Here is an 18,619-nt window from a genome sequence, read left to right as displayed (position 1 = left end):
ATGATGGGTTGGGGTCTCCACAGCCATGTGGGATGGGGTCTCTAGGGCTGGAGGTGATGGGTTGGGGTCTCCACAGTCATGTGGGTTGGGATCTATAGGGCTGGAGGTGATGGGTTGGGGTCTCCACAGCCATGTGGGATGGGGTCTCCAGGGCTGGAGGTGATGGGTTGGGGTCTCCACAGCCATGTGGGATGGGGTCTCTAGGGCTGGAGGTGATGGGTTGGGGTCTCCACAGTCATGTGGGTTGGGGTCTATAGGGCTGGAGGTGATGGGTTGGGGTCTCCAGGGCTGGAAGTGATGGGTTGGGGTCTCCACAGCCATGTGGGATGGGGTCTCTAGGGCTGGAGGTGATGGGTTGGGGTCTCCACAGCCATGTGGGATGGGGTCTCTAGGGCTGGAGGTGATGGGTTGGGGTCTCCACAGCCATGTGGGATGGGGTCTCCAGGGCTTGAGGTAATGGGTTGGGGTCTCCACAGTCATGTGGGTTGGGGTCTATAGGGCTGGAGGTGATGGGTTGGGGTCTCCAGGGCTGGAAGTGATGGGTTGGGGTCTCCACAGTCATGTGGTATGGGGTCTCCAGGGCTGGAGGTGATGGGTTGGGGTCTCCACAGCCATGTGGGATGGGGTCTCCAGGGCTGGAGATGATGGGTTGGGGTCTCCAGGGCTGGAGGTGATTGGTTGAGGTCTCCACAGCCATGTGGTATGGGGTCTTCCAGGGGTGGAGGTGATGGGTTGGGGTCTACACAGCCATGTGGGATGGGGTCTTCCAGGGGTGGAGGTGATGGGTTGGGGTCTCCAGGACTGGAGATGGTGGGTTGGGGTCTCCACAGTCATGTGGGTTGGGGTCTCTAGGGCTGGAGGTGATGGGTTGGGGTCTCCACAGCCATGTGGGATGGGGTCTCCAGGGCTGGAGATAGATTGGGGTCTCCAGGGCTGAAGATGATGGGTTGGGGTCTCTCCAGGGCTGAAGATGATGGGTTGGGGTCTCCAGGACTGGAGATGGGTTGGGGTCTCCACAGTCATGTGGGTTGGCATCTCCAGGGCTGGAGGTGGGTTGGGGTGGGGATGGGGATGGGATGGGATGGGTTGGGGTGGGTTGGGGGTGGGTTGGGGGTGGGTTGGGGTGTGTGTGGGTGGGTTGTGGGTGTGTGGGGGTGGGTGGGGGTCTCCCCTCACCCGTGACCTTGGCGGTGAAGGGGCTGCTCATTGATGGGGATGGGATGGGGATGGGATGGGGTTGGGTTGGGTGGGTTGGGGTGTGTGGGGGTGGGTTGGGGTGGGTTGGGGGTGGTGTGGGGTGTGTGGGGGTGGGTGGGGGTCTCCCCTCACCCGTGACCTTGGCGGTGAAGGGGCTGCCTGGGATGTGCTGCTCATTGATGGGGTTGGGTTGGGGTTGGGTTGGGGTTGGGTAGGGTGGGTTGGGGATGGGTGGGGGTGGGTTGGGTGTTTGGGGGTGGTGTGGGGTGGGTGGGGGTGGGTGGGGGTCTCCCCTCACCCGTGACCTTGGCGGTGAAGGGGCTGCCTGGGATGTGCTGCTCGTCGAAGCGCACGATGATGCTGTAGTCGCCGGGGGCGGTGGGCAGGTAGGACACGGTGCAGGTCCCGTCCTTGTTGTCCTGGCAGCTGATCTCCGCCTTGGACGGACCCTCCACGGCCAGGGACAGACCCCCTGGGGCACAGCGGGGTCAGTAGGCAGGCGGGGGGGGGGGGTACAGCCCCTCACAGGGGGGTTTGGGGGGTCTACAACCCCTCACGCTGGGATTTAGAGGTCTAGAGAGCAGGGGGTGGGGGTCTCCAACCCCTCCTGGTGGCATCTGGGGGTCCCTAGAGCTCCTGGTGGCATCTGGGGGTCCCAACCCCTCCTGGTGGCATCTTGGGTGGTCTCCAGAGCAGGGGGGTGGGGGTCTCCAACCCCTCCTGGTGGGATTTGGGGGTCCCTAGAGCTCCTGGTGGGATCTAGGGGGTCTCTAGAGCAGGGGGGGTGGGGGTCTCCAACCCCTCACGGTGGGATTTGGGGGTCCCTAGAGCTCCTGGTGGCATCTGGGGGGTCTCCAGAGCTTCTGGTGGGATCTGAGGGTCTCCAAACCCTCAGGGTGGGATCTGGGGGGTCTCCAACCCCTCCTGGTGGCATTTGGGGGTCCCTAGAGCTCCTGGTGGCATCTGGGGGTCTCCAACCCCTCACAGTGGGATCTGGGGGTCCTGAGAGATCCTGGTGGGATCTGAGGGGTCTCCAGGGCTTCTGGTGGGATCTGGGGGTCTCCAAACCCTCAGGGTGGGATCTGGGGGGTCTTGAACCCCTCACGGTGGGATCTGGGGGTCCCTAGAGCTCCTGGTGGCATCTGGGGGGTCTCCAGAGCAGGGGGGTGGGGGTCTCCAACCTCTCACGGGGGCATCCGGGTGAGGATGGTGAAGGTGCAGGGCCTGTTCACCACCTCGTGCTGCCCCGTGACCCCCCTGTGCCCAGCTCACCCTCCCTCCCAGTGCCTCCCAGTGCCCCCCAGTGCCCCCCAGCCCCCTCCCAGTGCCTCCCAGTGCCTCCCAGTGCCTCCCCAGTGCCCCCCTCACCCTCCCAGTGTCCCCCAGGCGAGGATGGTGAAGGTGCAGGGCCTGTTCACCACCTTGTGCTGCCCCGTGACCCCCCTGTGCCCAGCTCACCCTCCCTCCCAGTGCCTCCCAGTGGCCCCCAGCCCCCTCCCAGTGCCTCCCAGTCCCTCCCAGTGTCCCCCTCACCCTCCCAGTGCCCCCCAGGTGAGAATGGTGAAGGTGCAGGGCCTGTTCACCACCTCGTGTTGCTCCGTGACCCCCCTGTGCCCAGCTCACCCTCCCTCCCAGTGCCTCCCAGTGCCTCCCAGTGCCCCCCAGCCCCCTCCCAGTGCCCCCAGTACTCACCCTCTCCAGCCCCCCGGGTGAGGATGGTGAAGGTGCAGGGCCTGTTCACCACCCCGTGGCTCAGGCCGGGCCCGAAGGCGCTGACGTGCCGGGTGTCCAGAGCGTCCACGAAGAACTGGAGGGGGCTCCCTGGGGGGCACAGGGGCACCAGTCACTCCCAGTGCCCCCAGGACACCCCCAGTACTCCCCCAGTGCCCTCCCAGTGCCCCCAGTGCCGTCACCTGGGATGGGGTTGCCGTTGCAGCGCAGGTCCCAGTCCCTCTCAGTCCCTCCCAGTGCCCTCCCAGTGCCTTCCAGTCCCTTCCCAGTCCCTCCCAGAGCCTCCCAGTCCCTCCCAGTGCCCTCCTCGTCCCTTCCCAATCCCTTCCAGTGCCCCCAGTGCCCTCACCCGGGATGGGGTTGCCGTCGCAGCGCAGGTCCCAGTCCCTCCCAGTCCCTCCCAGTGCTTCCCAGTGCCCCCAGTGCCCTCACCTGGGATGGGGTTGCTGTCGCAGTGCAGGTCCCAGTCCCCCCCAGTGCCTCCCAGTGCCTCCCAGTGCCCCCAGTGCCCTCACCCGGGATGGGGTTGCCGTCGCAGCGCAGCTCCCAGTCCCTCCCAGTCCCCCCCAGTGCCTCCCAGTCCCTCCCAGTCCCTCCCAGTCCCCTCCCAGTCCCTCCCAGTCCCTCCCAGTGCCCCAGTGCCCTCACCCGGGATGGGGTTGCCGTCGCAGCGCAGGTCCCAGTCCCTCCCAGTCTGTCCCAGTGCTCTCCCAGTCCCCTCCCAGTCCCTCCCAGTCCGTCCCAGTCCCCCCCAGTGCCCCCAGTGCCCTCACCCGGGATGGGGTTGCCGTCGCAGCGCAGGTCCATCTCGTGCCGGCCCCTCTCCGTGGGGCGGAACCGCACGGTCACCGTCCCGTCCTGGTTGTCGGTGATCTCGGGACGGGCCGAGCGCCCCGAGGGCATCCTCACCTCCCCTGGGGACCCACGGGGACCCACAGTGACCCACAGCGACCCACGGGGACCCACGGGGACCCACGGGGACCCACAGCACCCCACAGGGACCCACAGGGACCCACAGCTCCCCATAGAGCCCCACAGAGCGCCCCGAGGGCATCCGCACCTCCCCTGGGGACCCACAGCGACCCACAGTGACCCACAGCACCCCACAGGGACCCATGGGGACCCACAGAGCCCCACAGAGCCCCACAGAGCCCCACAGGGACCCGCAGGGACCCACAGCTCCCCATAGAGCCCCACAGAGCGCCCCGAGGGCATCCGCACCTCCCCTGGGGACCCACAGCGACCCACAGTGACCCACGGGGACCCACGGGGACCCAGAGCACCCCACAGGGACCCACAGAGCCCCACAGAGCCCCACAGAGCACCCTGAGGGCATCTGCACCTCCCCTGGGGACCCACAGTGACCCACAGTGACCCACAGCGATCCACGGGGACCCACGGGGACCCAGAGCACCCCACAGGGACCCACAGGGACCCACAGGGACCCACAGAGCACCCCAGGGGAATCTGCACCTCCCCTGGGGACCCCACGGTGTGACCCACAGGGACCCACAGGGACCCACAGCACCTCACACAGCCCCCCCAGCCCCCCCACCTGTGATCTCCCCCTTCTGCAGGGTGAGGGGGATGACGAGGCTGAAGGGCCGCAGGGTCTCCGGGGGGGCCGGGGGCTCCTCAGTGGCCTGACGCCGTGGGGCAGGGATGGGGGTGAGAACAGCCCCAGCCCCACCAGCCCCCTGCCGTGGGCTGCACCCCCCACCCCAAATTCCATCCCCATCCCATCCCATCCCCATCCCCATCCCATCCCATCCCATCCCATCCCATCCCATCCCATCCCCATCCCCATCCCATCCCCATCCCATCCCCATCCCATCCCCATCCCCATCCCATCCCCATCCCATCCCATCCCATCCCCATCCCCATCCCCATCCCATCCCATCCCCATCCCCATCCCCATCCCCATCCCATCCCCATCCCCATCCCCATCCCATCCCATCCCATTCCATCCCATCCCATCCCCATCCCCATCCCATCCCATCCCATCCCCATCCCCATCCCATCCCATCCCATCCCATCCCATCCCATCCCATCCCATCCCATCCCATCCCATCCCCATCCCCATCCCATCCCATCCCATCCCCATCCCCATCCCATCCCATCCCATCCCATCCCATCCCATCCCATCCCCATCCCCATCCCATCCCATCCCATCCCCATCCCCATCCCATCCCATCCCCATCCCATCCCATCCCATCCCATCCCATCCCCATCCCATCCCCATCCCCATCCCCATCCCATCCCCATCCCATCCCATCCCATCCCATCCCATCCCATCCCCATCCCATCCCATCCCCATCCCATCCCCATCCCATCCCATCCCCATCCCATCCCATCCCATCCCATCCCATCCCATCCCCATCCCATCCCCATCCCATCCCCATCCCATCCCATCCCATCCCATCCCATCCCATCCCATCCCCATCCCATCCCCATCCCATCCCATCCCCATCCCCATCCCATCCCCACCCCATCCCATCCCATCCCATCCCATCCCCATCCCATCCCATCCCCATCCCATCCCCATCCCATCCCATCCCCATCCCATCCCATCCCATCCCATCCCATCCCCATCCCATCCCCATCCCATCCCATCCCATCCCATCCCATCCCATCCCATCCCATCCCCATCCCATCCCCATCCCATCCCATCCCCATCCCCATCCCATCCCCACCCCATCCCACCCCCATCCCACCCCGTCCCCAGCTCACCATGAGGTGGAAGGGGCTGTTGGGCACGTGCTCCCCCCATCCCATCCCCATCCCATCCCCATCCCCATCCCATCCCCATCCCACCCCCATTCCCCACTCACCATGAGGTGGAAGGGGCTGTTGGGCACGTTTTCCCCCCCATATCCCATCCCATCCCATCCCCATCCCATCCCATCCCATCCCATCCCAATCCCAGCTCACCATGAGGTGGAAGGGGCTGTTGGGCACGTGCTCCCCCCATCCCATCCCATCCCATCCCCATCCCATCCCATCCCATCCCATCCCATCCCATCCCATCCCATCCCATCCCCATCCCCATCCCACCCCATCCCACCCCGTCCCCAGCTCACCATGAGGTGGAAGGGGCTGTTGGGCACGTTTTCCCCCCCATATCCCATCCCATCCCATCCCATCCCATCCCATCCCATCCCATCCCATCCCATCCCCATCCCATCCCATCCCATCCCATCCCCATCCCCATCCCACCCCATCCCACCCCGTCCCCAGCTCACCATGAGGTGGAAGGGGCTGTTGGGCACGTTTTCCCCCCCATATCCCACCCCATCCCATCCCATCCCATCCCATCCCCATCCCATCCCATCCCATCCCCATCCCATCCCACCCCATTCCCCACTCACCATGAGGTGGAAGGGGCTGTTGGGCACGTTTTCCCCCCCATATCCCATCCCCATCCCCATCCCATCCCCATCCCATCCCATCCCATCCCATCCCATCCCATCCCACCCTGTCCCCAGCTCACCATGAGGTGGAAGGGGCTGTTGGGCACGTGCTCCCCCCATCCCATCCCATCCCCATCCCCATCCCCATCCCATCCCCATCCCATCCCATCCCATCCCATCCCATCCCATCCCCATCCCATCCCCATCCCATCCCATCGCATCCCATCCCATCCCCATCCCCATCCCATCCCCACCCCATCCCACCCCCATCCCACCCCATCCCCAGCTCACCATGAGGTGGAAGGGGCTGTTGGGCACGTGCTCCCCCCATCCCATCCCCATCCCCATCCCATCCCCATCCCCATCCCATCCCACCCCGTCCCCAGCTCACCATGAGGTGGAAGGGGCTGTTGGGCACGTGCTCGCCGCCGAAGCGGATGGTGATGCCGTACTTGCCGGGCTCGGGGGCCGTGTAGAAGATGTCGAAGGTGCCGTCCTGGTTCTCCCACCACGTCCACGTCCAGCTCGGCCCCGTCGGGGGTGGACACCTTGCAGGTCACCTTGCCCTGACCCGCCGCCTTGGCGTCCACCGTGATCACCGTCTCCTCCCCCAGCTGGATGGTGGGGCACAGGCAGGCGCCTGGGGGGGCGAGGGGGGGGTTAGAGGGGGGTTTGGGGGGAGTTGACGGGGGTTTGGGGGGGTTAGAGGGCATGGGGAGGAGGGCTGAGGAGGGCTTGGGGAGTGGGAAGGGTGGGAAGGGTGGGGTTGGAGGGGGTTGGCACAGGCAGGCGCCTGGGGGGGCGAGGGGGGGGTTAGAGGGGGGTTTGGGGGGAGTTGACGGGGGTTTGGGGGGGTTAGAGGGCATGGGGAGGAGGGCTGAGGAGGGCTTGGGGAGTGGGAAGGGTGGGAAGGGTGGGGTTGGAGGGGGTTGGCACAGGCAGGCGCCTGGGGGGGCGGGGGCAGGGGTTAGAGGGGGGTTTGGGGGGAGTTGAGGGGGGTTATAGGGGTGGGAAGGGTGGGGTTGGAGGGGGATGTCACAGGCAGGCGCCTGGGGGGCGAAGGGGGGGTTAGAGGGGGGTTAGAGGGGGGTTTAGGGGGAGTTGAGGTGGGTTTTAGGGGTGGGAAGGGTGGGGTTGGAGGGGGTTGGCACAGGCAGGTGCCTGGGGGGGCGGGGGGGTGGTTAGAGGGAGGTTTGGGGGGGTTAGAGAGGGGTTTGGGGCGGTTAGAGGGGGGTTTGGGGGGGTTAGAGGGGGGTTGTGGGAGTTTGGGGGGAGTTGAGGGGGGTTTCGGAGGTGGGGAGGGGGGTTGAGGGGGGCTTGGGGGGCTGGGAAGGGTGGGGTTGGAGGGGGTTGGCACAGGCAGGCGCCTGGGGGGGCAGTGGGGGGTTGGGGGGGTTAGAGGGGGATTTGGGGCAGTTAGAGGGGGGGTTGGGGGGAGTTGAGGGGGGTTATAGGGGTGGGAAGGGTGGGGTCGGAGGGGGTTGGCACAGGCAGGCGCCTGGGGGGGCAAGGGGGGAGTTAGAGGGGGGTTTGGGGGAGTTAGAGGGGGGTTATAGGGGTGGGAAGGGTGGGGTTGGAGGGGGTTGGCACAGGCAGGTGCCTGGGGGGGCCGGGGGGGGGGGGTTAGAGGGGGGTTTGGAGGGTTGGAGGGGGTTTGAGGGGGGTTGAGGGGGGTTATGGGGGTGGGGAGGGGGGTTGAGGGGGTCTTTGGGGGCTGGGAAGTGTGGGGTTGGAGGGGGTTGGCACAGGCAGGCGCCTGTGGGGGTGGGGGGGGCAGAGGGGTGTTTGGGGGGAGATGAGGGGGGTTTGGGGAGTGGGGAGGGGGGTTGAAGGGGGCTTGGGGGGCTGGGAAGGGTGGAGGGGGGTTGGAGGGGGTTGGGAGGGTGGAAAGGTTTGGGGGGTCTCTGGGAGGGGGTGTCAAGGTCATGGGGTCCCACAGCCTGGTCACCCCCCACCCCAAAACACCCCCCACCCCCCCAGCTCCACTCACCCAGCCCGTGGCCCCCGATGGACACTGCAGAGAGAGGGGAGAGGCACGTCAGGGGGGCTGGGGTCTATGGGGTCTCTGGGGGTCTCTGGGGGTCTCTGGGGGCTCTGGGGCGCTCTGGGGCGGGCTGGGGGGGCTGGGGTCTATGGGGGGCTCTGGGGGGGCTCTGGGGGGTCTGGGGTCTATGGGGGGCTCTGGGCGGCTCTGGGGAGCTCTGGGGAGCTCTGGGGGGCTGGGGTGTCCTGCTCTGCTCTGGGGGCACCTGCTCAGCCCCACTGCGCTGGGGGGCAGGGACCCTCTGTGGGGCGGGGACACGCTGTGGGTCAGTGGGTTGGGGGGGGGTGGACAGTCTGTGGGTCAGGGGGCCACGCTGTGGGTCAGGGGGGGACACTCAGTGGGTCAGTGGGACACGTGCCGTGGGTCTGGGGGATGCCGTGGGTCGGGGGACACACTCAGTGGGTCAGGGACATGCTGTGGGTCAGTGGGTCGGGGGGAGACGCTGTAGGTCAGTGGGTCAGGGGACACTCAGTGGGTCAGGGGACACTGTATAGGTCAGTGGGGGACACGTGCTGTGGGTCAGGGGGATGCCATGGGTCAGGGGACCCTCTGTGGGTCAGTGGGGTCGCACTGTGTGTCAGTGGGACACACTCAGTGGGTCAGGGGGATGCTGTGGGTCAGGGGAGTCATGCTGTGGGTCAGTGGGGTGATGCTGTGGGTCAGTGGGACACACTCTGTGGGTCAGGGGGATGCTGTGGGTCAGGGGGGTCACACCATGGGTCAGTGGGGTCACGCTGTGGGTCAGTGGGACACACTCTGTGGGTCAGGGGGATGCTGTGGGTCAGGGGGGTCACTCCATGGGTCAGTGGGGTCACGCTGTGGGTCAGGTCCTGCCATGGGTCAGTGGGTCAGGGGGACACGTGCTGTGGGTCAGGGGGGGATGCTGTGGGTCAGGGGACACTCTGTGGGTCAGGGGGTCAGTGGGGTCACTCTATGGGTCAGGGGTCACTCTATGGGTCAGGAGTCAGTGGGTCAGTGGGGTCACTCTATGGGTCAGTGGGGTCACTCTGTGGGTCAGGGGTCACTCTATGGGTCAGGAGTCATTCAGTGGGTCACTCTATGGGTCAGGGGTCACTCTGTGGGTCAGGGGTCACTCATGCTGTGGGTTGGGTGGTTCCCCACCTGTTACCAGGCACTTGCTCATGTCCCCCGGTCAGGGGGGGTCATGCCATGGGTCAGTGGGTCACGCTGTGGGTCAGGGGGTCAGTCTATGGGTCAGGGGTCGGTCTGGGGGTCAGTCTGTGCCCACCTGTGACCAGGCACTTGCTCGTGTCCCCTGGTCAGGGGGGATCATGCCATGGGTCAGGGGGTCACCCTATAGGTCAGTGGGTCATGCTGTGGGTCAGGGGGTCAGTCAATCCCCACCTGTGACCAGGCACTTGCTGGTGTCGCCGGCGGGCAGCGCCAGGACGCAGAGGGGCAAGCGGGGGGCAGGGGGGCAGGGGGGTCACGCTATGGGTCGGGGGGTCAGTGGGGTCACTCTATGGGTCAGGGGGTCACTCTATGGGTCTGGGGTCAGTCAATGGGTCAGGGGGTCAGTCATTCCCCACCTGTGACCAGGCACTTGCTCGTGTCCCCTGGTCAGGGGGGATCATGCCATGGGTCAGGGGGGTCATGCCATGGGTCAGGGGGTCACCCTATGGGTCAGTGGGTCACCCTATGGGTCAGTGGGTCACGCTGTGGGTCAGGGGGTCGCTCTATGGGCCAGGGGGTCAGTCATTCCCCACCTGTGACCAGGCACTTGCTGGCATCGCTGGCGGGCAGCGCCAGGGCGCAGAGGGGCGAGCGGGGGGCAGGGGGTCAGTGGGGTCACTCTATGGGTCTGGGGTCACTCTATGGGTCACTCTATGGGTCTGGGGGTCAGTCTATGGGTCAGGGGGGTCAGTCTATGGGTCAGGGGTCAGTCTATGGGTCAGTCTGTGCCCACCTGTGACCAGGCACTTGCTGGCGTCGCCGGCGGGCAGCGCCAGGGCACGGAAGGGCGAGCGGGGGGCAGGGGGTCAGGGGGGTCACTCTATGGGTCAGTCTATGGGTCAGGGGGTCACTCTATGGGTCAGTCTATGGGTCTGGGGGTCAGTCATTCCCCACCTGTGACCAGACACTTGCTGGAGTTGCCGGCGGGCAGCGCCAGGGTGCAGAGGGGTGAGTGGGGGCCAGGGGGTCACTCTATGGGTCAGTCTATGGGTCAGGGGTCACTCTATGGGTCTGGGGGTCACTCTATGGGTCAGCGGTCAGTCTGGGGGTCAGTCATTCCCCACCTATGACCAGGCACTTGCTGGCGTCGCCGGCGGGCAGCGCCAGGGCGCGGAAGGGCGAGCGGGGGGCAAGGGGTCACTGGGGTCACTCTATGGGTCTGGGGTCACTCTATGGGTCACTCTATGGGTCTGGGGGTCAGTCTATGGGTCAGGGGTCAGTCAATCCCCACCTGTGACCAGGCACTTGCTGGCGTCGCCGGCGGGCAGCGCCAGGGCGCGGAAGGGCGAGCGGGGGGCAAGGGGTCACTGGGGTCACTCTATGGGTCTGGGGTCACTCTATGGGTCACTCTATGGGTCTGGGGGTCAGTCTATGGGTCAGGGGTCAGTCAATCCCCACCTGTGACCAGGCACTTGCTGGCGTCGCCGGCGGGCAGCGCCAGGGCGCGGAAGGGCGAGCGGGGGATCTCGTCGCCGCCGTAGCGCACGCTGACCCCGTAGCGCCCGGCCAGCTCCGGCACGTAGGTCACCGTGTGCGTCCCGTCCCCGTGGTCCCGCACCGACGCCTTGGTGGGGCGCCCCTCGGGGTCCTGGGGGGCAGGGGGCACATGGGGGGCTCAGGGACCCACAGGGAGCCCAGCGCCCCATGCCAGGGGGTCTGGGGTGATCTATGGGGTCCAGCGCCCCATGCCAGGAGGTCTGGGGTGACCTGTGGGGCTCAGCACCATGTATGGGGCTCAGTGCCCCATGCCAGGGGGTCTGGCAAGACCTATGGGACCCAGCATCCCCTATGGGGCTCAGTGCCCCATGCCAGGGGGTCTGGGGTGACCTGTGGGGCCCAGCATCCCCTATGGGGCCCAGCGCCCCATGCCAGGGGGTCTGGGGTGACCTGTCAGGCTCAGCGCCCCATGCCAGGGGGTCTGGGGTGACCTGTGGGGCCCAGCATCCCCTATGGGTCCCAGCACCCCATGGCAGGGGGTCTGGGGTGATCTATGGGGCTCAGTGCCCCATGGCAGGGGGTCTGAGGACTTGGTGGGACGCCCCTCGGGGTCCTGGGGGGCAGGGGGCACATGGGGGCTCAGGGACCCACAGGGAGCCCAGTGTCCCATGGCAGAGGGTCTGGGGTGACCTGTGGGACCCAGCATCCCCTATGGGGCTCAGCGCCCCATGGCAGGGGGTCTGAGGCCTTGGTGGGGCGCCCCTCAGGGTCCTGGGGGGACAGGGGGCACATGGGGGGCTCAGGGACCCACAGGGAGCTCAGCGCCCCATGGCAGGGGGTCTGGGGTGACCTATGGGGCTCAGCACCATGTATGGGGCTCAGTGCCCCATGGCAGGGGGTCTGGGGTGATCTGTGGGTCCCAGCGCCCCATGCCAGGGGGTCTGGGGTGATCTACGGGGCCCAGCATCCCCCAAATCACCCTGTCACCCCACCACCACCCATGTCACCCCACAAACACCCATGTGGCCCCACCACCCCCCACATCACCCCACAACCACCTGTGTCACCCCATAACTACCCAAATCACCCCACAACCACCCACATCACCCCACCACCACCACCTGTGTCACCCCACCACGATGTCACCCCACCACCAACCATGTCACCCCACAAACACCCACGTGGTCCCAGCACCCCCCACCTCACCCCACAATCACCTGTGCCACCCCATAACCACCCACCTCACCCCCCAACCACCCAAATCACCCCCCTACCACCACCCACGTGTCACCCCAACACAATGTCACCCCACTACCCCCCACATCACCCAACAACCGCCTGTGTCACCCCACAACCACCCACATCACCACCCGTGTCACCCCATCACGATGTCACCCCACCACCACCTGTGTCACCCCATAACCACCCACATCACCCCACAACCACCCACATCACCCCACCACCACCACCTATGTCACCCCACCATGATGTCACCCCAACACCACCCGTGTCACCCCACAAACACCCACGTGGCTCCATAACCACCCACATCACCCCCAAACCACCCACATCACCCCCCACCACCTGTACCACCCCATAACCACCCACATCACCCCACAACCACCCACATCACCCCCCTACCACCACCTACGTCACCCCACCACTATGTCATCCCACTACCCCCCACATCACCCCACAACCACCTGTGTCACCCCATAAACACCCACCTCACCCCCCAACCACCCACATCACCCCACCACCACCACCTATGTCACCCCACCATGATGTCACCCCCCACATCACCCCCAAACCACCCACATCACCCCACAACCACCCACATCACCCCACCACCACCACCTATGTCACCCCACCATGATGTCACCCCACCATGATGTCACCCCAACACCACCCGTGTCACCCCACAAACACCCACGTGGCTCCATAACCACTCACATCACCCCCAAACCACCCACATCACCCCCCACCACCTGTACCACCCCATAACCACACACATCACCCCACAACCACCCAAATCACCCCCCTACCACCACCTATGTCACCCCACCACTATGTCACCCCACTACCCCCCACATCACCCCACAACCACCTGTGTCACCCCATAACCGCCCACATCACCCCCCAACCACCCACATCACCCCACAACCACCTGTGACAACCCATAAGCATCCACATCACACCACAACCACCCGTGTCACCCCATAACCACCCACATCACCCCCACCACCTGTATCACCCCATAACCCCCCACATCACCCCCCACCACCTGTGTCACCCCATAACCACCCACATCACCCCCCAACCACCCACATCACCCCACAACCACCACCTATGTCACCCCACCACTATGTCACCCCACTACCCCCCACATCACCCCACCACCACCTGTGTCACCCCAGAAACACCCACCTCACCCCCCAACCACCCACATCACCCCACCACCACCACCTATGTCACCCCACCATGATGTCACCCCACCATGATGTCACCCCAACACCACCCGTGTCACCCCACAAACACCCACGTGGCTCCATAACCACACACATCACCCCCAAACCACCCACATCACCCCCCACCACCTGTATCACCCCATAACCACACACATCACCCCACCACCACCTGTGTCACCCCAGAAACACCCACCTCACCCCCCAACCACCCACATCACCCCACCACCACCACCTACGTCACCCCCACCACGATGTCACCCCCCACATTACCCCCAAACCACCCGCGTCATCCCATAACCACCCACATCACCCTCCTACACCCCTCCTTTCCCACCCCCCTGGACCCCCACCCACCAGGATCTGGACGCTGAGCACCCCCTGCCCGGCCTCGCGGGTGTCGATGCCGAACTCCACGGGGAGGCTGGCGGGGAACCCGCTGGGGCTCAGCCCGGGGCCGCTGGCACGGACCTTGCTGGCGTCATGGCCGGGGACCACCTGCACCTTGAAGGGGCTGGGGGGGCAAAAGGGGGGGTCAGCGGGGTGACAGGGACCTTCTCTGCACCCCACAGACACCCACAAGCCAACCAGCACCAAGGGGATGGGATGGGGATGGGATGGGATGGGATGGGGATGGGGATGGAGATGGGATGGGGATGGGATGGGGATGGGATGGGGATGGGATGGGGATGGGATGGGATGGGGATGGGGATGGGATGGGAATGGGGATGGGGTCATGGCCAGGGACCACCTGCACCTTGAAGGGGCTGGGGGGGCAATAAGGGGGATCAGTGGGGTGACAGGGATCTTCTCTGCACCCCACATCCCCCTCCAGACACCCACGAGGGAAGGGAGAAGGTGGGGATGGGGATGGGGATGGGATGGGATGGGATGGGATGGGATGGGATGGGGATGGGATGGGGATGGGATGGGGATGGGGATGGGGATGGGGATGGGGTCATGGCCGGGGACCACCTGCACCTTGAAGGGGCTGGGGGGGCAATAAGGGGGGGTCAGTGGGGTGACAGGGATCTTCTCTGCACCCCACAGCCACCCACAAGCCAACCAGCACCAAGGGGATGGGATGGGGATGGGATGGGATGGGGATGGGATGGGGATGGGATGGGGATGGGATGGGATGGGATGGGATGGGATGGGATGGGATGGGATGGGATGGGGATGGGATGGGGATGGGATGGGATGGGGATGGGGATGGGGATGGGGATGGGATGGGATGGGATGGGATGGGATGGGATGGGGATGGGATGGGGATGGGGATGGGATGGGATGGGATGGGGATGGGGATGGGGTCATGGCCAGGGACCACCTGCACCTTGAAGGGGCTGGGGGGGCAATAAGGGGGGGTCAGTGGGGTGACAGGGATCTTCTCTGCACCCCACAGCCACCCACAAGCCAACCAGCACCAAGGGGATGGGATGGGGATGGGATGGGATGGGATGGGATGGGATGGGGATGGGGATGGGGATGGGGATGGGATGGGGATGGGGATGGGGATGGGATGGGATGGGATGGGATGGGATGGGATGGGATGGGATGGGATGGGATGGGATGGGATGGGATGGGGATGGGATGGGGATGGGATGGGATGGGGATGGGGATGGGGATGGGGATGAGGATGGGATGGGATGGGATGGGATGGGATGGGATGGGATGGGATGGGATGGGATGGGGATGGGATGGGGATGGGGATGGGATGGGATGGGGATGGGGATGGGGTCATGGCCAGGGACCACCTGCACCTTGAAGGGGCTGGGGGGTCAATAAGGGGGGTCAGCGGGGTGACAGGGACCTTCTCTGCACCCCACATCCCCCCCCAGCCACCCACAAGGGAAGGGAGAAGGTGGGGATGGGGATGGGGATGGGATGGGGATGGGATGGAGATGGGACGGGGATGGGGATGGGGTCATGGCCAGGGACCACCTGCACCTTGAAGGGGCTGGAGGGGCAATAAGGGGGGTCAGCGGGGTGACAGGGACCTTCTCTGCACCCCACAGACACCCACAAGCCAACCAGCACCAAGGGGATGGGATGGGGATGGGATGGGGATGGGGATGGGGATGGGATGGGATGGGATGGGATGGGATGGGATGGGGATGGGGTCATGGCCAGGGACCATCTGCACCTTGAAGGGGCTGGGGGGGCAATAAGGGGGGTCAGTGGGGTGACAGGGACCTTCTCTGCACCCCACAGACACCCACAAGCCAACCAGCACCAAGGGGATGGGATGGGGATGGGATGGGATGGGGATGGGGATGGAGATGGGATGGGGATGGGGATGGGATGGGATGGGATGGGATGGGAAGGGATGGGATGGGATGGGATGGGATGGGGATGGGGATGGGGATGGGGATGGGATGGGATGGGATGGGAAGGGATGGGATGGGATGGGATGGGATGGGATGGGATGGGATGGGATGGGATGGGGATGGGGATGGGGATGGGATGGGGATGGGGATGGGATGGGATGGGACGGGATGGGGTGGGATGGGTGGGGTCAGCGGGGGGATGTGGGGTGTCTCCTCACCTGCGGGGCACCTCCTGGCCGCCATACTTGACAGTCACGGTGTAGGGACCGTCGGTGCTCGGGGTGTAGGTGACCTTGTGGGTACCGTCACCGTTGTCACGGACCTCCACGGGCTCAGCCAGGCCTGGGGGAAGAGGGGTCAGTGGGGTGGGGGGCCAGTGGGGTGGGGGGGATCAGGTGGGTGGGAGTGTCGTCTCTGGGCAGGACAACTGTGGATGGGACACCCTATGGAGGGTGGTAGCTATGGGTAGGACACCCCTGGGTAGGACACCCCATGAAGGACACCCCTGGGTAGGACATCCCATGGGACAAGGGACCCCTGTGTAGGACACCCCATGGAGCAGGACACCCTATGGAGCTGAGCACCCTTTGGGACTGAGCACCCTATGGGTAGGACACCCCATGGGACAAGACACCCCTGAGTAGGACACCCCATGGAGCTGGACACCTATGGAGCTGGGCACCCATGGGTAGGACACCCCATGGGACAAGACACCCCATGGAGCTGGGCACCCTATGGAGTAGGACACCCTATGGAGCTGGACACCCTATGGAGATTGGCACCCTATGGGACAGAGCACCCTATGGGACAGGGGACCCATGAGTAGGACACCCCATGGGACAAGACACCCCTGAGTAGGACACCCCATGGAGCTGGACACCCCATGGAGCAGGACACCCCATGGAGCTGGGCACCCCATGGAGCTGGGCACCCTATGGAGGTTGGCACCCTATGGGACAGGGGACCCCTGGGTAGGACACCCCATGGGACAAGACACCCCATGGAGCTGGACACCCCATGGAGGTTGACACCCCTGGGTAGGACACCCCATGGGACAAGACACCCCTGAGTAGGACACCCCCTGGAGCAGGACACCCTATGGAGCTGGGCACCCTATGGAGGTTGGCACCCTATGGGACAAGACACCCCATGGAGCAGGACACCCCATGGAGCTGGGCACCCTATGGAGCTGGGCACCCCATGGGACAAGACACCCCTGAGTAGGACACCCCATGGAGCTGGGCACCCTATGGAGGTTGGCACCCTATGGAGCTGGGCACCCTATGGAGGTTGGCACCCTATGGGACAGGGGACCATGAGTAGGACACCCCATGGAGCAGGACACCCCAAGGAGTAGGACACCCTATGGAGCTGGGCACCCTATGGAGGTTGGCACCCTATGGGACAGAGCACCCTATGGGACAGGGGACCAATGAGTAGGACACCCCATGGGACAAGACACCCCTGGGTAGGACACCTCATGGAGCAGGACACCCCATGGAGCTGGGCACCCTATGGGACAGGACACCCATGGAGCTGGACACCCCATGGAGCAGGACACCCATGGAGCAGGACACCCCATGGAGCTGGACACCCCATGGAGCTGGGCACCCTATGGAGGTTGGCACCCTATGGGACAGGGGACCCCTGGGTAGGACACCCCATGGGACAAGACACCCCTGAGTAGGACACCCCCTGGAGCAGGACACCCCCTGGAGCTGGGCATCCTATGGGACAGGGGACCCTTGGGTAGGACACCCCCTGGAGCAGGACACCCATGGAGTGGGCCACCCATGGAGCTGGGCACCCATGGAGGTTGGCATCCTATGGGACAGGGGACCCATGAGTAGGACACCCCATGGAGCAGGATACCCTATGGAGCAGGACACCCCATGGAGCTGGGCACCCCATGGAGGTTGACCCCCCTGGGTAGGACACCCCATGGAGCTAGACACCCTATGGAGGTTGACACCCCATGGGACAAGACACCCCAGAGTAGCACACCCCCTGGAGCAGGACACCCACGGGCCCCCCCCTCGTCCCCCAGCCCAGCCCTGTGGCCCCGTACCCGCGGGTCCCAGCAGCGTGACCTCGAGTGGCGCCAGCCCCGCGGCGCCGCAGTCCACGGTGAAGCTCTGTGGCACCCGCGCCCGCACGCTGGGGCCCAGCCCCGGCCCCGAGCACTTCACCTTGCTGGGCTCCACCACCTCCTTCACCGGCACCCGGAACGGGCTCCCTGCCAAGGGGGCAGCGCGGGGTCAGCGTGGGGCGGGGGGCAGCGTGGGGTCAGTGTGGGGTCAGCGTGGGGTGGGGGGCAGCGTGGGGTCAGCGTGGGGCTGGGGTCAGTGTGGGGTCAGCGTGGGGCAGCGTGGGGTCAGTGTGGGGTCAGCGTGGGGTGGGGGGCAGCGTGGGGTCAGCGTGGGGCTGGGGTCAGTGTGGGGTCAGCGTGGGGCAGGGGTCAGCGTGGGGTCAGTGTGGGGTCAGTGTGGGGTCAGTGTGGGGTCAGCGTGGGGTGGGGGTCAGTGTGGGGTCAGTGTGGGGTCAGTGTGGGGTCAGCGTGGGGCGGGGGGCAGCGTGGGGTCAGCGTGGGGCAGGGGTCAGTGTGGGGTCAGTGTGGGGTCAGCGTGGGGCAGGGGTCAGCGTGGGGCTGGGGTCAGTGTGGGGTCAGTGTGGGGCGGGGGTCAGTGTGGGGCTGGGGTCAGTGTGGGGTCAGTGTGGGGTCAGTGTGGGGTCAGTGTGGGGCTGGGGTCAGTGTGGGGCTGGGGTCAGTGTGGGGTCAGCGTGGGGCGGGGGTCAGTGTGGGGGAGGGGTCAG

At 65.8% G+C, this 18,619-nt stretch overlaps 1 protein-coding gene across 1 annotated transcript in view; it reads right to left on the bottom strand.

Annotated features, from left to right (window-relative positions):
- Positions 1-18,619, bottom strand: part of LOC311204235 (filamin-C-like) — a gene marked incomplete at both ends in the record, with an annotated part of 45,342 nt that overhangs the window by 14,748 nt on the left and 11,975 nt on the right. The window contains 11 exon segments of the mRNA XM_084280687.1: positions 1,496-1,669; positions 2,890-3,018; positions 3,702-3,842; positions 4,484-4,571; positions 6,730-6,843; positions 6,845-6,978; positions 8,329-8,352; positions 10,975-11,164; positions 13,836-13,992; positions 16,024-16,147; positions 17,874-18,041. Coding sequence (XP_084136813.1) covers positions 1,496-1,669; positions 2,890-3,018; positions 3,702-3,842; positions 4,484-4,571; positions 6,730-6,843; positions 6,845-6,978; positions 8,329-8,352; positions 10,975-11,164; positions 13,836-13,992; positions 16,024-16,147; positions 17,874-18,041 — 1,443 coding nt within the window.

This window comes from Gallinula chloropus, assembly GCF_964237585.1.
Source record: "Gallinula chloropus genome assembly, contig: HAP1_SCAFFOLD_452, whole genome shotgun sequence".
NCBI classification, from domain to species: Eukaryota; Metazoa; Chordata; class Aves; order Gruiformes; family Rallidae; genus Gallinula; species Gallinula chloropus.
The sequence above is the reverse complement of the archived record's forward strand: the minus strand, read 5'-3'. Positions and strand labels throughout refer to the sequence as shown.